At 43.0% G+C, this 21,706-nt stretch overlaps 1 protein-coding gene across 3 annotated transcripts in view; it reads left to right on the forward strand.

Annotated features, from left to right (window-relative positions):
* The window catches only part of LOC124802582 (lipase 3-like), a 150,283-nt gene that overhangs the window by 79,411 nt on the left and 49,166 nt on the right, over positions 1-21,706 (forward strand). For all 3 annotated transcript variants that reach the window (XM_047263453.1, XM_047263452.1, XM_047263454.1), the window contains one exon: positions 9,825-9,980. In XM_047263453.1, coding sequence (XP_047119409.1) covers positions 9,825-9,980 — 156 coding nt within the window. The remainder of the gene's footprint in view (positions 1-9,824; positions 9,981-21,706) is intronic.

The following is a 21,706-nucleotide window of genomic DNA, read 5'->3' on the forward strand; positions in this document are numbered from 1 at the left end:
TAGAGAAGTATCAGTGCCAGTTGCATTGTTGCCAGATCTCCTCCAAGGTCAAGCTCAAGGTTACTCTCCTCCCCAGCCATTCTGCCATCTCACTCCCCCTCTATTTTCCTTCTGCAGACATGGGAACTGACATGATTTATTATCCCCTCCTTCAGCACCTACAGCATTACCAGAGTTTGCCCTCGCTTTCAAGATTAAACGGTCATGAGCAATCAAAGGTGGCAGTACTAATCCATTTGTCCAGGGAGAGACTGTTTGTACCCAAGTTATCTAAGAAAGTTATGTCAAAATATCATAGCCACCACTTATATCAACTGTTTGAGGTTTTTGTCAGCTATTACTTTAAAGAACTTGGAAGTCTGCATATTGCATTTTGTATTTGGTGGTTTTGGTATTATAACTTCCGTTTTATTAAAGTGTTTCACTCTGAGTAAATGGCATATTGAAGATTTATCAAAGCGTAGTAGACATACCACAGAAACAGAGCACACAGATCACGAAACATTTCTAACTGCTCCAGTGGAAACAGAAATAAGGCAATTTGTGAGAAAGTATACAATCTAGAGAGACAGCACTCCTATCTGTACCTAACATCAAATACTGTAAACATACTTCTATTACATTAATAAGAAAGTCTCAAATACTTTAGGTACAGGAAGGTGGAAAAGAGAATTGTAAAGAGCATTATGTAAACGATGGTATTCAAAATTTGTGACACCATATCTCACTTCACTTTGCTACAAAGAACTTTCCTGACAGATGATCATCTTAGGTTCTTCTGAAGGTATTATTTGCTGTTATGCAATTAGCTGACATTTAATTATAATCAATCATACCGAGAATGATGTGTTTTTGATAACTCTTCAATGTGTCATTGCCTTTAAACAGCATACTTTAATAACACGCAAGATGTAAGACTAAATTCACCAAATACGAAATCCAATACGGCTTCTCACAAGCTCCTCAAAGGTCGACACTGCACCTGACCATGTCTGACACAAATGGTCAGCTACATCATTGTAACATCACTTCCTTCGCCACTTTGGTGGAGACATTCTCTCCCACTTATCCACGGTGGAATTAAATGTTTTTTGTAGGGTTGGCAAGAATCTAGGAAGATACGTAGCTGACAATAGCAAATTTGAATATAATAGTCAACTTACTTATTTTCAAATCATTTACATGAAAAGTTTGACTTTACCTCATTCCCTGTTAGGTTATAATAAAGTCGTCGAAATAGTGACGACAGTCAAAATTTAAAACAGACTGAATCAAGAAGACGGTCATAAGAAGCAGGTGAGCTGTAAAAGGAACAGTGTAGTTGTAAAACCAAGAAAAGGGGGACTTTAAGATGTACAGTGACATTAAGTAGTAATCATGATCAAAAGGCAGGACGTAGTCAAAAGCATCGAGAAAGGGGCCACAGAATAAAATTAGAACCAATAACGAATGGTAAAGAGATGCAAAGAGTGAAACCAGGTCTTGTTCGAACGAATCTGATGCATCTTGGTAATACCCATCACGTGCTGATTCCAGCAGAATACTGAGTTTGTGTGTGGATGAAAAGTAAACAGCAGAATAGAGAACGCAGGGGTTGTATGTTTTATTTTTAAAGTAGAAACGAATCCAGCTGAAATTTTACCGAGGAACAAGTGGAGTCAGTATCTTTATATAATTTGGATATATAATACGGAGATTTTGTACATGTGCAAATAAGGTTATCACACTAAATTGCTACTCTAATGTTGTGAAAGTGGTAGTACTATTCAAGGTTATGCATCAACTGTTTATGGGTTATTTCACAAAAATGCGTATCTTTAGTTGCAGATGCCCACATTATACAGTTTGCTGTTATATGTTGCCAATGTAACTATCACAATGTTATTTCCATATCTATAAAATGTTTGTATTGTATCTCAAAACTATGTCAGATTTTGACATTACTGTGAAATGTCGTGTGACTAGGGCCTCCAGCCGTGTAGATCGTTCGCCAGGTGCAAGTCTTACGATTTGACGCCACTTCGGCGACTTGTACATCGATGGGGATGAAATGATGATTAGGACAATACAACACCCAGTCCCTCAGCGAAGAAAATCTCCGACCCAGCCGGGAATCGAACCCAGGCGCTTAGGACTGACATTCTGTCGCGCCGATGACTCAGCTACCGGGGGCGGACGACAAACTATGTAACTTACATGTAATTTTGACAACTTCTTAGTAATAGGTTGCGGATTTGCATTATACTCTTGTTGATACAAATCGGGAAAGAGGATTTCCGAGGTTCTTTCATTTGCCATAGCATTTATCAGGTGAGAAGTATGTCTAATATTCATTGTCTGTGGGCTGTGAACTAGAATGTGAGCAAAAACCTCGCCTCTGGCGTGAGTATTGGGCATGGGGTGATGGCCACAACGTAGACCCAAGGAGATGCACTTTCTGTGGCAGGTTGGGACTTCTGTCCTCATTCCGTAGATGCGTGGGGATATTTGTAGTGACCAGCTTCACAATGAGGTTGGCCAACCCCTGCGGCATAGTTTGCCTCAGGCATCCAGCAATGCCTTGCGTGCATGAGTACGACTCCTCAGCGTGTTTATTTAAATAAAAAGTTCCTGCTTCAGCAATAATTACTACTCTGATGCGCTGTTACACACGTCTTGAATCGGCTGTTATTAAACATAGAAACAGGAGGCTATCAGAGTAATCAATTATTCAAAATGACAGTCACAATCGCATTATTTATTTTGCCGCCAACCAGTTTCAACCCGCGATGGGGTCATCTTAAGGGCAATTTACACTGTAAAGTTATAATATTAGTAAGTAATCATGTACGTAATCTATAAGCAATCTGCCAGATTCCGAGACGGAGTTTCGTTGTGGAAATTATTAAAAGCATCTCGCATTGAAGTACATGCTGTATTTCGAACTTCTGCAAAACTTTGCCAGTCTTGGGGATTTTGCGTTCTTTTAAATTTGGCGTGCTTTTTTCGTTGCTTCTGCAACAGCGATCTGACTCGTTTTGTCTGCCATGGGGGATCAGGACCATCACTTATCAATTTATGTGGCATATGTCTCTCAACTGAAGTCGATACTATCTCTTTGAAACTTTCCACATCTTTTCTATGCTTACGTGATCAGAACGAAAGGAGTGGAGACTCTCTTAAAAAGGCGTTAAGAGCATTTTTATCGGCTTTTTTTTTAATAGATGTGCTTTTAGTTTCTTTTTGATGGTTGTAGGTGTTACGGCATTCAGCCTAGCAGCAACTACCTTGTGGTTGCTAATTCCTGTATTCGTCAAGATACTCCCTATTTGTCAAGGATTATTTGTTGCTAAGAGATCAAGCACGCTTTCGCAACCATTTACGCTTCGAGTGGGCTCATGAACCAAATGTTCAAAATAATTTTCTGAGAAAGCATTCAGTACAATTTCAGATGACGTTTTATGCCTGCCGCTGGCTTTAAATGTACAATTTTTCCAGCATATCGATGGTAGACTCCTGGCTATAGTGCTCAGTACGGGGTGTTACCGCCCATGGCAGCAATACAGGTCTGACAACGACGTTGCATCTTGTGAATGATGTCATCAATCTCATGCTCAGGCAATAACGCCCCTTCTTCTCGCAGAGTTGCTCGCAAATCTAGGAGAGTGGTTGGTGGTTGGTGACGTGTTGCAACCCATCTCCCTAGAGCATCCCAAACATGCTCTATGGGATTCAGATCGGAAGAGCGAGCAGGGCACGCCATCCATGCAGTATCTTCAGTCTCGAAGAAAACTTCTACCACCTGTGCTCTATGAGGTCGAGTATTATCGTCCATCAACAAAAACAGGAGAGAAACTTCCAGGAATTTCGCATAGTACAAAAAGTGTTGTTATGGACTCAGTAACTATCCAACAGAGGAAAACGTCGTTGCAGTAAATTTGAACTTTTATTCTGGACCTTTTAGGATACGTTATCTTCTCCATCCCAATGTGGTTCAGATTGACTTTACGAACGAGAAAATCGCGAGGCAATCATCACATCAGCAACGTCAAACACTTTATAGAATGATTTTTCCTTTGGTTCCTTTAATGTAGCCAAATATAATTTTGAGGATCACATATCACAACTACTTATTTTCCGCCTTTCAGCATTGCATAAATTTTTTTGCTACTTTTCAGAAAATATGATACTTGACATTTGTCTTGCAGAAGTTGTTATTTGCATTACCAGCACATCACAATTTATGCTTATTTTAGTTCTACATGCGAGTCCACATACCTATAAAACACACCAGACTTTTACTTGACACATTTCCTATGCTTATACAAATTCTATTGGTTCCTTGTTTTCACGATTTCTTGATTATTATGCATTTTATTAGGAGGCAATGTGCCCGGTAGGGAGTATCTTGCAGGTCGGTACTCTTACCGTAAGAGTTGCACATTTTTCTATTTTCATTCGAGTATACACGAAAACAACTGAAAGAGACAACAATTATTTTGACATGTGTCCAGCGGATCACATCCTTCGGGCAGTCTGACCACTGCAAACGGTAATTCAAACATTTTTTCGTAATAAGAAGATGTATCCTTTTGTATACAGCCTCTATATAGGGTGAAAAGTATTTAAACCGACAAACTCTGGGAGGTTGCAGGGGACGTCAAAACAAATATTTTCCCCTAATGTCATTTTTTCCTATGAGGAGTATTTAAACCGGTAGAGGAAGATTTCTCTGGCGACAAATTAATGAAACCAACAAAAAAGTCCAGAGGGGACATATCTGGGGATCGAGCAGGCCATGGTACAGGACCACCTCTCCCAATCCACATTTCTGGGAACCGTCGGTCCAGGAATCGGCGCACACGATGACTCAAATGTGCCGGCGCCCCGTCATGTCGGAACCACATGCGTTGTTTTGTAGGGAGCGGGACGTTTTCCAACAATTCCGGCAATGCTCTGGCGAGAATATTATAACAGTGCCTGCCATTTAATGGCCTAGGTAGCAGATACGGCCCAATTAAACAGTCCCCAACAACACCGACCCACACATTAACGAAGAACCGCACTTGATGAGCGCTAGTAACTGTGGCATGTGGGTTATCCTCACTCCAAACATGCAAATTGTGCATGTTGAAGACTCCATCACGCCCAAACGTTGCTTCATCGGTAAACAACCCAGACGATGGAAATGTAGGATGCATTTCACAGTGTCCCAGGTACCACTGCGAAAACTGTGCTCTGGGTGGATAATCAGCTGGTTCCAGGTTGTGGACAAGCTGTAAGTGAAATGAACGTAACACTTGCTCTCGAAGGACTGTTCTTTGCACGAGTGCTGATTGAAGGATCCCGCTCCACATACTGCAAGACAGCGTCCTCAAATTGCAGCGTTGTTACCGTGCGACCGCGTCCCTGTCCAGGTAATCTGTTAAATGACCCGGTCTCACGCAGACGTTGGTACACAGCAGCAAAAGTTGCATGATGCGGGATACGGCGATTAGGATATTGTTATTGATAGACCCGCTGCGCAGCTCGTCCGTTGTGGTGCGCTACGTAGTACGCACCAAACATGTCAGTGTACTCACTCCAGGTGTATCCCTCCATTGATAAACAGAGACAATGCACTACTACACTGGTGAACAGCAGTTGTCTACAACTGAAGAGCGTAATACGCCCTCTAACAGCTGAAGTTCGTAATACGGCCTCTAACAAGTGAAGAGCGTAATACGGCCTCCACCGGTTTAAATAATCCTCCTAGGAAAAAATGACATTAGGGAAAATTATTTATTTTGATGTCCCCTACAACCTCCCAGAGTATGTCGGTTTAAATACTTTTCAGCCTGTATATCTTATATTCATTTACTTCCGATGCTATTTGTCTTTGGTGATACCATGTAATATTCCATTTGTATTTATAGTAGGTATTAAAATCCATGGAGAAGAAATAAAATCTTTGAGGTTCGCCGATGACATTCTAATTCTGTCAGAGACAGGACTTGGAAGAGCAGCTAAACTGAATGGACAGTGTCTTGAAAGGAGGGTACAAGATGAACATCAACAAAAGCAAAACGAGGATAATGGAATGTAGTCGAATTAAGTCGGGTGATGCTGAGGGAATTAGATTAGGAAATGAGACACTTAAAGTAGTAAAGTAGTTTTGTTATTTGGGGAGCAAAATAACTGACGATGGTCGAAGTAGAGAGGATATAAAATGTAGACTGGCAATGGCAAGGAAAGCGTTTTTGAAGAAGAAAAATTTGTAAACATCGAGTATAGATTTAAATGTCAGGAAGTCGTTTCTGAAAGTATTTGTATGGAGTGTAGCCATTTATGCAAGTGAAACGTGGACGATAAATAGTTTGGACAAGAAGAGAATAGAAGCTTTCGAAATGTGGTGCTACAGAAGAATGCTGAAGATTAGATGGGTAGATCACATAACTAATGAGGAAGTATTGAATAGAATTGGGGAGAAAAGGAGCTTGTGACACCACTTGACTAGAAGAAGGGATCGGTTGGAAGGACATGTTCTGAGACATCGAGGGATCACCAATTTAGTATTGGAGGGCAGCGTGGAGGGTAAAAATCGTAGTGGGAGACCAAAAGATGAATACAGTAATCAGATTCAGAAGGATGTAGGTTGCAGTAGGTACTGAGAGATGAAGAAGCTTGCACAAGATAGAGTAGCATGGAGAGCTGCATCAAACCAGTCTCAGGACTGAAGACCACAACAACAACAACTGTGGAGAGAACAGAATACCAAGGTTACTTCCATTTCGACTCTTGAGCTAAGGAAAACTTATTTCATTGTTTATTTGCACAGAGAATTTTGTCAGTTTTTTTTTTGTACAGGGCCGTAGAACTCGGTGCCTACGAGTCTGGGAAAATTTCAGAGGGATTGATTTCATTATAGGCATTGCATACTGGTTTTCCAGATTAAGTTGTTTAATTTTTTTGGAGGACAGTAAAACTGATTAACCGCACCATCTGCTCAACAACAAATCGCACAGTAAATATGGGTAAGACAAACATTACGCATTGCATATTTATTAACAAAGAAAAACATACTAAAATTTTTTTAAAAGAACGTTACACCGGTGTAGTACCACTTTGCTGGTCAACGTCAGAGCCAACATCTTACTCCATGAAAACTTTCCCGTCATCCACATACTGCTTACTGTGGAGTGCATTCTCCACTGGGCCAAACAGATCTCAGTCAGGAGGTTCAAGATCTGGGATGTAGAATAGATGAGGAAAAACAGTCCAACGGAGTTACGTGAGCTCCTCTTGTGTCAGCACCAGCAACAGAGACGTCCAGTTGTGCAGCGACGTGCTTGATTGTGAACCATCGATCACGTCGAAAGAGAGCGTTCGCACGTGCCAACATTGTAGGAGTCGCAGCTGTGTGGTCCATACTGGCACGCAAATTGGACAGATTTGCGCGACATTGTTATAGCGATAACAGACGCCTCGTCCAACAACTCACTGCCCTTTTATTCAATCTCTGGTCTCTACAGACATCTGCGATACTCTGGTTTTCCGCCAAAAGACACTCAATGAGAGTTCTCTTCTTGGAATGCAAATTTGAAGGCTACATTTAGCGCCGTCTATCGGAATTTCATGGAACTGTAGGGACTGAAGAGGGAATGTTCCACAATGTCCCACACAAATCCCACATTTTGTCAATCGAGAATGGTTGAGAAAAAAAATGCGTTGCATTACATATTGAATGGCCCTCGTATGTGTGTAAGACATTTCTTTTGGAACTATTACACTCTTGCTACATAGCTGTTACGCCGTGGAGGAGCGAAAATCATTTTTTAAGACAAATTGCATTGTATTTAAACCAGTCACACTCTTGCTGCGTAACAATTATGCTGCTGAGGTGCTGGATTCATTTTTTCACACAAATTACTCTGATAGATTTTTAGACAACGTAGTTCTGTGGAGATAACAGCGATTAATTTACTTATAATGAATTATTCAAAATGACAGTCACAATCGCATTATTTATTTTGCCGCCAACTGGTTTCAACCCGCGATGGGGTCATGTTCAGGGCAATTTACACTGTAAAGTTATAATATTAGTAAGTAATCACGTACGTAATCTACAAGCAATTCGTCGAAGTTACATAAATAAACAGAATTTTATACCCATTGTTCGCTCGCTGGAGTCGTCACCCTGCCTGTACAGGTGGACAATCTCAGTAGCCGTCTTAGATTATTTGCAGATGATGCTCTCATTTACCGTCTTGTAAAGTCATCAGATGACCAAAACGAATTGCAAAATGATTTAGATAAGAAATCTGTATGGTGCGAAAAGTGGCAGTTGACCCTGAATAAAGAAAAGTGTGAAATTTTCCACATGAATACTAAAAGAAATACGCTAAATTTCGATTACGCGATAAGTCACACAAATCTGAAGGCTGTAAATTCAACTAAATACTTAGGGATTACAATTACAAACAACCTAAATTGGAACGATCACATAGATAATTTTGTGGGTAGAGCCAACGAAAGACTGCGATTCATTTGCAGAACACTTAGAAGGTGCGACAGGTCTACTAAAGAGACTGCTTATACCACGCTTGTCCGCCCCATTCTGGAGTATTACTGTGCGGTGTGGGAGCCGCACCAGGTGGTACTGACGGATGACATTGAAAAAGTTCAAAGAAGGGCAGCTCGTTTTGTATTATCACGAAATAGGGGAGATAGTGCCACAGACATGATTAAAACAAAGGCGTTTTTCGTTGCGACGGGATCTTCTCATGAAATTTCAATCACAAGTTTTCTCCTCCGATTGCGAAAACATTCTGTTGGCACCCACCTACATAGGGAGAAATGATCATCACGACACAATAAGAGAAATCAGAGGTCGATGAGAAAAATTTAAATGCTCGTTTTTCCCGCGCGCCGCTCGGGAGTGGAACGGTAGAGAGACAGCTTGAAGGTGGTTCATTGAACCCTCTGCCAGGCACTTTATTGTCAATAGCATAGTAATCACGCAGACGTAGAGAATGTGTATCCGTAAGAACATTTTTGTCTACCGCTATGCATGTTACAGTTGTTTACGTTATGTATTCTTTACATTTTCCTACTTTACCATCGCCTGTTTATACTGTTTTGTTGCAAAATAAGTGCTGCCTTGAAACTGTTAGAAATAAAAAAAGCAAAGAGTGGGATTCGATCCAGCGACCCAGCGATTACGAGGCTTGGACGCTAACCTCTTTTTTTCATCATTTTAATCTCAATTTGTTCGTTGCACCTGCTCGGGGCGGAAGTCGCAAGACGCCCGTTTCAGTTCGTCGTTTATCTATTAACTCAGTTTTTTTTTTTTTTTATTAGAGGCAACTGCTAACTCTCTGACCGAACACGCTGAGCTGCCGGCGCTTTCTGGTAAAAACGACCACGCACAGGTGTATATATTTGACGACAGAAATTATCTTGCGATTTTCTCAGTAACGCTTGAGAAGTACGCGCTACTGCTTACACATTTGTTGTCCTCATGGAGTACTACGAGTGTACGAAGTTTGCAGTAAATCAGCGTTCCAAACGTCGTGGCCTCCCCTTGTTAGTCTGACTCGATGCCCAGTCGGATTAGAGCTGTTGTTGCTGCCGCAGGTTTCAGCTGTCAGTATCAAATTTCGCCTACATATTTAATCGTATATTCTTCCTACTATGCTCTATACTAACAATAAGTAGAGTTATGTTACCCGCTGTCCTATCTGGTATTGCATTGTTGAAAATTGAGTTCGCTTGTTAAAACACGGTCTGGTGAAGCGACACTGCATTGACAGAAGAAACTGCATATCAACTGCTCGCTTGTTGACAACAGTCGGTGGTGTTCGCAGAGCGACTTCGGGAAGAACGCTGACGAGATGCTGGGCCGGCCGCCGGGGTTTGTCCGGCTAGCCTGGCAGATGTGCCGCCCAGACTCACCCTGGAGGAGCACGTGCGAGTCCCTGGTCGAGATCTACACCGGACTAAACCCATCCAGGAGCGACTTCGTAAGTTTGTGTGGCTCTCTCTCCGTCTTTCCTTCGCTTTATTTCTCTTTCGTGTAAGTGTGTGTGTGTTATAACACTTCTGTCTGCTACTGCTGTACCATAACCTTAAAGTTGTGGGCAGGTCGTGAAATAAAACTATCTTGTCAAAGCAATTATGGTATAAAGCAACAGAGCAGTGTTACCCTCTGAGAGGAATTTTGTTATGTTGACCGTGTTGTACCTAACGGAGGTGGCTTATCGGAAATGAAAGTCAGAATTACGTAAATATTTAAACAGTAACAAACAAAATTTTGCCTATCTGCACTGTTCAACGGATAAAGAAAACGGTCGCCAGCCTAACTAGGCAAGATAATGATTAACATTCTCGTTCAAGAAAATAGTTATTAGTAACTTTAATGGATAAACACAACCTTTACTTGGCCTCACGCGAGTGCAATGAACTCTGACATATACATATGTTTTAAGGTCGAAGCTAACAGCTGGAGCAGCACAAACTATTTGCAAAAATATATCAGACACCGAAACACACTATTACTTTCAGGGCTTGTTCAAACTGAACTGTCTTTATAACATTACTATTAACATTCACTGCAGGATCATAAATTGGACATAGGTTAAGTCTCTCTCAGTTAAATACTTTACTATTTAAAATGAAGGTTAATTGGAATCCACTAACAGGTTGCTTCTCACTATCATTTGAATAAACAAATTATGGTTTTCATAATTAGTGATCTTTCTGTTACTTGTTACTGAGCATTAACACAATAGACAAACTGTGGATCCTGCTATACTATTAATACGCACTTCTAATACACAAGAGAGACACTTAGCAAACATGAGTATATAACGTTTCACAACTGCTGTTTTCTACTTTTACTACATTGAGAGACAAAATTAACATATATGTAAGATACTGACTCACCTTCTGCGATTTACAACAGGCAGTAATGTGATCATTTACTAAGCAAAACTTTATGAGCCTCAGTCTTAAGAACTTTTAATTTGAAGTTGGCAACAACGCATTAATAAGCAGTTTTACTAGGAAAATTATTTTCAGCAAGCACCATTAACTTTAACTCACTCTCCTGCCACATTAACTTTAACTTTCTTTTTACTATGTTCAAGAGGCATTAATTAGCAAAAACACTGGTCTTTAATGTTTTTTCAGTAGGGACACTCGGTAATCACTTTAGTTCAAACTGAGAGGAACCTGAGAGGTGTTATGATGAGGAAAAAATCAAGGTAGGCACATAAATTCAGTTATAAATTACCTTATATTTGAGCACACTAACACATCCATTATGCTGTCCTTCACTGTACATTACTATAGTGCTCCATTACAGAGATTGCGCAATGAGGTGGCGATTGCATGTTGGTAGGTGGAATTGTAGGTAGAATTGCTGAACTCTGCCATTTCTTGGTGGCGATGATACACTCCTGGAAATTAAAATAAGAACACCGTGAATTCATTGTCCCAGGAAGGGGAAACTTTATTGACACATTCCTGGGGTCAGATACATCACATGATCACACTGACAGAACCACAGGCACATAGACACAGGCAACAGAGCATGCACAATGTCGGCACTAGTATAGTGTATATCCACCTTTCGCAGCAATGCAGGCTGCTATTCTCCCATGGAGACGATCGTAGAGATGCTGGATGTAGTCCTGTGGAACGGCTTGCCATGCCATTTCCACCTGGCGCCTCAGTTGGACCAGCGTTCGTGCTGGACGTGCAGACCGCGTGAGACGACGCTTCATCCAGTCCCAAACATGTTCAATGGGGGACAGATCCGGAGATCTTGCTGGCCAGGGTAGTTGACTTACACCTTCTAGAGCACGTTGGGTGGCACGGGATACATGCGGACGTGCATTGTCCTGTTGGAACAGCAAGTTCCCTTGCCGGTCTAGGAATGGTAGAACGATGGGTTCGATGACGGTTTGGATGTACCGTGCACTATTCAGTGTCCCCTCGACGATCACCAGTGGTGTACGGCCAGTGTAGGAGATCGCTCCCCATACCATGATGCCGGGTGTTGGCCCTGTGTGCCTCGGTCGTATGCAGTCCTGATTGTGGCGCTCACCTTCACGGCGCCAAACACGCGTACGACCATCATTGGCACCAAGGCAGAAGCGACTCTCATCGCTGAAGACGACACGTCTCCATTCGTCCCTCCATTCACGCCTGTCGCGACACCACTGGAGGCGGGCTGCACGATGTTGGGGCGTGAGCGGAAGACGGCCTAACGGCGTGCGGGAACGTAGCCCAGCTTCATGGAGACGGTTGCGAATGGTCCTCGCCGATACCCCAGGAGCAACAGTGTCCCTAATTTGCTGGGAAGTGGCGGTGCGGTCCCCTACGGCACTGCGTAGGATCCTACGGTCTTGGCGTGCATCCGTGCGTCGCTGCGGTCCGGTCCCAGGTCGACGGGCACGTGCACCTTTCGCCGACCACTGGCGACAACATCGATGTACTGTGGAGACCTCACGCCCCACGTGTTGAGCAATTCGGCGGTACGTCCACCCGGCCTCCCGCATGCCCACTATACGCCCTCGCTCAAAGTCCGTCAACTGCACATACGGTTCACGTCCACGCTGTCGCGGCATGCTACCAGTGTTAAAGACTGCGATGGAGCTCCGTATGCCACGGCAAACTGGCTGACACTGACGGCGGCGGTGCACAAATGCTGCGCAGCTAGCGCCATTCGACGGCCAACACCGCGGTTCCTGGTGTGTCCGCTGTGCCGTGCGTGTGATCATTGCTTGTACAGCCCTCTCGCAGTGCCCGGAGCAAGTATGGTGGGTCTGACACACCGGTGTCAATGTGTTCTTTTTTCCATTTCCAGGAGTGTAGATACAAATTCCAGAATAGTTCCAGCTATTTATCCATCCATCCGAGGCATTGGAAAGCGGCAGGAAAAGCCTCTCTCGGAACCAGCACAATATGCAACATTTACATGGCAGAGCACAGTTTGGTAGCTCGTCCCCGACTTTTTCCACCTAAGCCAACCACAAATTGCGCGCGCTACACAGTTCCGTTCCCGAGGGGAACCACTACACCTTTTACATACAAACTAACTAAGAACCCTAAGTGAGGATCAGCAGTTTACATAACAGCAACCAAATTCATTCAATAAAACAGAACATTTGCACATATTGACATTTCTACAAAAAATTATTCACACAGAAATTACATTTATATATAGTAAGTTTTGTTCCCTCCAAATGGGACAAAGAATTTAAATGACAGATACACAACTTTGCATAGAATCAAATCATGACATCAAAGTTCTTACAAGAAAGGAGTGTACAATTTTATGTTATCGATTCAAACAAACACATTTACAGAAGCTCAACGATATAATATTAAATAAAACAAAAGCAAAATAAATCAGTAGAGTATTAGAGCTATGGTGTTACAGTGTGTGTTTTACAGTCTGGCTGCAATTTTCCCCCGCTACCACACCATACTGCGTGAGTGGGAGGTAGGGGGAAGAGGGGGATACTGCGAATTCAACGTATTTAGATGGCAATGCAGTCGTACAGTATATGACTTGGTTTCATATTTCATACGTGCCAGATCATAAACGAAACAAATTTTCAGTACTGTTTAGTTATTTTTGGTGCGCTGTAAGCATAATGTAATTTTTACCAGGTACAAAATGTCGCCGTATGGAACAGACACAGACAATTTCACCGAATTTCGCTCTCAGATTCCCATGTCATCGTTATTTACACTACTGGCCATTAAAATTGCTACACCACGAAGATGACGTGCTACAGACGCGAAATTTAACCGACAGGAAGAAGATGCTGTGATATGCTAATGATTAGCTTTTCAGAGTATTCACACAAGGTTGGCGCCGGTGGCGACACCTACAACGTGCTGACATGAGGATAGTTTCCAACCGATTTCTCATACACAAACAGCACTTGACCGGCGTTGCCTAATGAAACGTTGTTGTGATGCCTCGTGTAAGGAGAAGTGCGCACCATCACGTTTCCAACTTTGATAAAGGTCGGCTTGTAGCCTATCGCGATTGCGGTTTATCGTATCACGACTTTGCTGCTCGCGTTGGTCGAGATCCAATGACTGTTAGCAGAATACGGAATCGGTGGGTTCAGGAGGGTAATACGGAACGCCGCGCTGGATCCCAAAGGCCTCGTATCACTAGCAGTCGAGATGACAGCCATCTTATCCGCATGGCTGTAACGGATCGTGCAGCCACGCCTCGATCCCTGAGTCAACATATGGGGACGTTTGCAAGACAACAACCATCTGCACGAACAGTTCGACGACGTTTGCAGCAGCATGGACTATCAGCTCGGAGACCATGGCTGCGGTTACCCTTGACGCTGCATCATCAAACAGAAGCGCCTGCGATGATGTACTCAACCACGAACGTGGGTGCACGAATGGCAAAAATGTCATTTTTTTGGATGAATCCAGGTTCTATTTACAGCATCATGATGGTCGCATCCGTGTTTGGCAACATCACGGTGAACGCACATTGGAAGCGTGTATTCGTCATCGCCATACTGTCGTATCACCCGGCGTGATGGTATGGGGTGTCATTGGTTACACGTCTCGGTCACCTCTTGTTCGAATTGACGGCACTTTGAACAGTGGACGTTACATTTCAGATGTGTTATTACCCGTGGCTCTACCCTTCTTTCGATCCCTGAAGAACCCTACATTTCAGCAGGATAATGCACGACCGCATGTTGAAAGTCCTGTACCGGCCTTTCTGGATACAGAAAATGTTCGACTGCCCTGGCCAGCACATTCTCCAGATCTCTCACCAACTGAAAACGTCTGGTCAATGGTGGCCGAGGAACTGGTTCGTCACAGTACGCCAGTCACTACTCTTGATGAACTGTGATATCGTGTTGAAGCTACATGGGCAACTGTACCTGTTCACGCCATCCAAGTTCTGTTTGACTCAATGCCCAGGCGTCTCAAGGCCGTTATTACGGCCAGAGGTGGTTGTTCTGGATACTGATTTCTCAGGATCTATGCACACAAATTGCGTGAAAATGTAATCACATGTCATTTCTAGTATAATATATTTGTCCAATGAAAACCCGTTTATCATCTGCATTACTTCTTCGTGTAACAGTTTTAATGGCCAGTAGTGTATTTAAATTCATAACCGAAAACAGGTCTTTCACACACATAATTGCAGCACTTTTGCAACCTCGTTAGGGAGACGTGGAAACTCTACTTGAGGAAAACACTGATATCCTGGGCAGTTTTAACGTAAAGGCATTTGTCTTTAAAATAGGAATTACACAGCAGATGAATCAGATACATCTGCACACGCGCAGGTGCTGTTTCAGCTACAGCGGCAAACAGTCGCGCAAGCAGATGTAAGATTAGCAGTGTCCTCGAAACGTTTAGAAAACTTTCAAGGGCACAATGCATTTTTGATACCCCACGTTTTCTTTAACGTCATTGAGCTTAGGGAACTGGACTGTGTTTGTCATAACTTGTCCCGTCTACAATGCGATTTTCTTTTTTAAATGCATCCCCAACAAATCAAATAAATTGTTTCTTACCTTGCAGTGCTTTATAGAGGGCAATGTGCATTCAAGCTCACTAAAAATACTAGCTCTGCAAACCACTCCGGATGTTCTAATTTTCGTTCCACACTCCTTTTTCCTTCATAAATTGAACAATAGCGGATTTTAAATCGAAAAATCGTTCGAAGTATGCCCCTCCACCTAACCAACGTACTTTTCTAGTAATGTATAAAGTTTTTCCAATTTCATCAAAAACTGTTGTAATGACAGTGGAAATTTTACCATTCGTAGCACCAATTTCTTCTTGATGAACAGAATCATGGATCCCATCTGTCGATCATTGTAATCTTTTGCTCTTTCATTGTCAAGTAAACTTTTAAATTTTTTCTACGTGGTACTGTAATATCATTGCAGAGCAAATTTGTAGTGCCCACGGATTACGCGATTGCCCAGTAGATACTGAGAATTGTCATCTTTTTCTTTTGTCATTCCCATACACTTTTAAAGGCTTGTGAGGGTACACCTCCGGACTGCTTCTTTTTGTGCAAACGGGTACTAGATCTGTGTACGTCCTCCACACCACGAGGCACGTCAACCTTTGACCCACACTTGGCCCACACGTCTGGCTCGCATGCGGTTTGGCACGCCGTGTCCGGGCACGATCTAAGGCCTCTGTAACAATGGAGGACGACGTGGCTAAGGAGAAACGATAGTGAAACATAAATAGTTCTTAAATTTCAAAGGAAAGATCGACGACAGCTGCAGGCGGGCATGGAAATAGTTCGATGGCAAAAACTGAAATTTTTGCCAGACCGGGAATCGAACCCAGATCCCCAGCGTAATGATAGCGGTTGCTTTAATTGCCTCGGATATCTGGACACGCTTCACGTCTGACCCGAATTCCCAACTAGTCACACGCTAGTAGCATCCACGATTCATCTGCTTGCTCGCTGAAGTCCTGTTTCCCACAAGAGGGTCGGAACCTGTTGAGCGTCTGGAAGCCAGTCACGCCTACAGATACGCCACACAAAGGGTATTAAGGAAGTTTTGCAATATGACGCTACAATAAGTCGCATCAATCTGATTGTTGCTGTGTTCTGAGAATACTTCATACCTGCATTGTAGTCACTGCGCCATGTCTGTGGGGGTCGCAGTTTCGAATCCTGCCTCGGGCATGGATATGTGTGATGTCCTTAGGTTACTTAGGTTTAAGTAGTCCTAAGTTCTAGGGGACTGATGACCTAAGATGTTAAGTCCCATAGTGCTCAGAGCCATTTGAACCATGTCTGTGGGCGCAGTCGTTCACTAACAGGGTTAGTGTGAAGTGCTTGCTATGCAGGGGCGATTGTAGATGTCAGAAGTCGGTCAAGGCGGAGGGGGGGGGGCTAATGGGGGGAGGGCGTTTGGGGGAATGGAATATCGCTTAAAAAAAGGAGAGTTGTGGTCCTCCATTACCAAACTGGTAAAATTTAGTGTTGCTTAAAGTAGTTTTTGGTAACTGTTTTGAAATCAGAGTAAAAAATGTATATTAATAAATGATAAGACGCCCATTAAGTTAAATGCTGTTTATTGGTTTAGATAGTAAGCTATTTGCCGCTCTTACTCTTTTGTTGAAATGTGTTTGAAATACATTGCAAACTATGTTGTTGTTGTTGTTGTTGTGGTCTTCACTCGTGAGACTGGTTTGATGCAGCTCTCCATGCTACTCTATCCTGTGCAAGCTGCTTCATCTCCCAGTACTTACTGCAATCTACATCCTTCTGAATCTGCTTAGTGTATTCATCTCTTGGACTCCCTCTACGATTTTTACCCTCTACGCTGCCCTCCAATACTAAATTTGTGATCCCCTGATGCCTCAGAACATGTCCTACCAACCGGTCCCTTCTTCTTGTAAAGTTGTGCCACAAACTCCTCTTCTCCCCAATTCTATTCAATACCTCCTCATTAGTTATGTAATCTACCCAACTAATCTTCAGCATTCTTCTGTAGCACCACATTTCGAAAGCTTCTATTCTCTTCTTGTCCAAACTATTTATCGTCCACGTTTCACTTCCATACATGGCTACACTCCATACAAATACATTCAGAAAAGACTTCCTGACACTTAAATCTATACTCGAGGTTAACAAATTTCTCTTCTTCAGAAACGCTTTCCATGCCATTGCCAGTCTACATTTTATATTCTCTCTACTTCGACCATCATCAGTTATTTTACTCCCCAAATAGCAAAACTCCTTTACTACTTTAAGTGTCTCATTTCCCAATCTAATTCCCTCAGCATCACCCGACTTAATTCGACTACATTCCATTATCCTCGTTTTGCTTTTGTTGATGTTCATCTTATATCCTCCTTTCAAGACACTGTCCATTCCGTTCAACTGCTCTTCCAAGTCCTTTGCTGTCTCTGACAGAATTAAAATGCCATCGGCGAACCTCAAAGTTTTTATTTCTTCTCCATGGATTTTAATATCTACTCCGAATTTTTCTTTTGTTTCCTTCACTGCTTGCTCAATATACAGATTGAATAACATCGGGGAGAGGCTACACCCCGTGTCTCACTTCCTTCCCAACCATTGCTTCCCTTTCATGCCCCTCGACTCTTATACCTGCCATCTGGTTTCTGCACAAATTGTAAATAGCCTTTCGCTCCCTGTATTTTATCCCTGCCACCTTTAGAATTTGAAAGAGAGTATTCCAGTCAACATTGTCAAAAGCTTTCTCTAAGTCTACAATTACTAGAAACGTAGGTTTGCCTGTCCTTAATCTTTCTTCTAAGATAAGTCGTAAGGTCAGTATTGCCTCACGTGTTCCAACTTTTGTACGGAATCCCAACTGATCTTCCCCGAGGTCGGCTCCTACCAGTTTTTCCATTCGTCTGTAAAGAATTCGCGTTAGTATTTTGCAGCTGTAACTTATTAAACTGATAGTTCGGTAATTTTAACATCTGTCAACTCTTGCTTTCGTTTGGATTGGAATTATTATATTCTTCTTGAAGTCTGAGGGTATTTCGCGTGTCTCATACATCTTTCTCACCAGATGGTAGAGTTTTGTCAGGACTGGCTCTCCCAAGGCTGTCAGTAGTTCTAATGGAATGTTGTCTACTCCCGGGGCCTTATTTCGACTCAGGTCTTTCAGTGCTCTGTCAAACTCTTCACGCAGTATCATATCTCCCATTTCATCTTCATCTACATCCTCTTCCATTTCCATAATATCGTCCTCAAGATCATCACCCTTGTATAGACCCTCTATATACTCCTTCCACCTTTCTGCTTTCCCTTCTTTGCTTAGAACTGGGTTTCCATCTGAGCACTTGATATTCATACAAGTGGCTCTCTTTTCTCCAAAGGTACATATAGCTACATAATTATAAGGAAATGATTGAATCTGTTGGAGTAATATATTCGCTGATTTCTGAAGTCATTTTATCCAGTGTAATATGATACTCCATTGGGAGCGAGGGCTGCAGCCCCCATAGTCCCCCGCCCCCTTTTCACCGCCCCTGTTGCTATGGCATCGTGGTCACGAAGTGAGATTCGGGTTAGTTCTGCGGTACAACTTCACGCGTGGTTTAAACATAGAGCAGTGTTTTGAAGTAATGAATCTTGCACTAGGGTGATGTGTGTCCCCATCGTGTAACTCTATACAGATGGTACAGAGAATTCCTAACAGGAAATTTCACTCTAGAGGACGCTGAGAGGATGGGAAGGCCACAATCATCAGTTACGGAGGAAAACATTGATGCTGTGAGGAAAATGCTAGATGAACACAGGCTAGTGGCATATAGGCAGTTAAAGGATACCTTAGTGCTAAATGCACCAGCAGTTCTTTCGGTTCTGCATGATCATTTGCAAGTAAAGAAATTTTGTTGTCTCTGGGTGCAGCGCATAGACTGACGGAAGAGCAGGTGACACGACGTGTGACTTGGTGCCGGGAGGTGTTAAAGAAGTTTTCTTACGGACAATCTCAGTATGTGAATAACATCGTGACAGATGACGAGACTTGGCAGTACTGTTATGACGTGCCGGCTAAGACTCAAAACAAATTTTGGGTCTTTGAAAATGACGACACCTGTAGCAGTCAGAAAATCCCGACCAGTAAAGAAGAAAATGACAGCTTCCTTTTTACCGAGCGAGGTGGCGCAGTGGTTAGACTCTGGACTCGCATTCGGGAGGACGACGGTTCAATCCCGCGTCCGGCCATACTGATTTAGGTTTTCCGTGATTTCCCTAAATCACTCCAGGCCACTGCCGGGATGGTTCCTCTGAAAGGGCATGGCCGACTTCCTTCCCCATCCTTCCCTAATCCGATGAGACCGATGACCACGCTGTCTGGTCTCCTTCCCCAATCCAACCAACAAACCAACCAACAGCTGCCTTTTTCAAATCGAGTGAAATCGTGGAGCGTGATTTTTTGGACACACAGAAGACAGTCGCAGCTAAGTGGCACACTGAGCAGTGCCTGCCCAAAGTCATCCACTCTTTGAAGAACCTGCGACCGAAGTCAAGAATGGACATTTGGCTCCTCCACCACGATGACGCTCCTGTTCACCTTGCCAAAGCATGCACCGAAAATTTGCGAGGTACAGGACTGAAACTTCTTGAGCACCCTCCTTACAGTCCAGACCTCACTCTTTGTGACTTTGCATTGTTCCCGCATGTGAAAATTAAGCTGAAAGGATTGCAGTTTTCAAGTGATGGGGACCTCCTGAGGGCTTGGGACAATGAGTGTGTCTTACTCCCTGCGGAAACGTGACAGAAATGGTTTAGGGGTTGGTTTCGGCGGAAACTTGTCAAGATGTTCTCGAGTCAGGAGTCAGTGGTGTTGTGGGGTTCGTAGATGGTTTGTAAGACGAGTGTGGCATGTGGAGAAGGTCAGACAAACCAGCAGTGATTATACAGGGTGTATACGACCCGCGACAACCCGGAGATGCGGTAAAAACCCGGGAATTTTGTAGTATTCCGGGAATTTTTCATTGTTTTATTTTTCAGTTAAATTTTTGTAATTTTGACTGGTAGGAACCAAAATTCTAACAAAGAATATTGCTGTATCTCGCTCCTGGAGAATAATATTGCAGCAATAAAACATGAACGAGAGAAAAAAACGAAAATAAAACTTAAGTTGCAATGGAAATGCGCCATATACAATAACAAACACTTTGCTTATACCAGTTCTGCCAAGAGCAAAATGTGTCAAAGGCTTTAGGAAGACTATGCAGTGCTTCACAACAACAAATTTCTGCCGATGAGCATGACATCCCAACTGTTTTCATTAGATTAGTTTGAGCAGTTGCGAGCGAGCTCATGCGCATGCGCAGTTGAGTCGCGTATGAGTAGTATCTTCTCACGCTTTTGGCTATGGAAGTGTGGCTGTTACCTGTATAAGCAGCCACATGCTAGCCGGAAAAATTTTACTGGCGCGCCCAAGCTGCCAGATTCACGCATGCTCAACATGCCCGGATCTAGTGCGCGGACTGCAAATCGGGGTAACTGCCCGGGGCAATTTCATTTCATATTCCTGAGGGAAAAAACCTTGTTTCACAAAGCGCCTAGCATCAAGCGCACGTTGGTCTACCAATTATTCATATGATTTTGAAACACATCCCCGCAGGTTTTTGAACATTTTTGAACACATTCTAAGTTGATTTCTGAATGAATCATAAGTTGATTTTTGAATGCATGCATAGTGTCCACGATGTCTCTGCCAGGGGAATCCCCATGGCATTTCGAAATAAACTTTCCTGCAGACAAAAGGAAACGGGGCTATACGAGCTGAGCGGAATAAAGGCGAACGGCTGAATGCCAATCGCTGTTTATGTGGTTGACTGGGTTTGCGAATAATCAGCGTTGTTATAATTATTAGAGAAAACCATAGATTCAGGCTGCCAGAGTGGATATAAACGACAAACAGAAATAACAGGTAAGAAAGATTACGTATTATCTTCTCAGTGTATCCAAGAAAATCAAATTTTGACACAAAGGTTTCGGCCACATCGCTACACTAGTGAGGGCCAGTTGTTCAGTCTCAGACTATCAACCACTTTAAATTCTATTCTGGGAGCAGCGCGGAAAACGCGTTGTACGAACACTTAATAACGCCTAACCGGAGTCTGGTTTCCTCCCCCAAAACAGCCCAATTCCAGCCTAACCGGAGAATTAACGCGGGGTAACTAAACCGGTGATTGTGGCAGGGTTAGTGAAGTT

The sequence above is a fragment of the Schistocerca piceifrons genome, chromosome 6 (genome assembly GCF_021461385.2).
Source record: "Schistocerca piceifrons isolate TAMUIC-IGC-003096 chromosome 6, iqSchPice1.1, whole genome shotgun sequence".
In the NCBI taxonomy this organism is placed as follows: Eukaryota; Metazoa; Arthropoda; class Insecta; order Orthoptera; family Acrididae; genus Schistocerca; species Schistocerca piceifrons.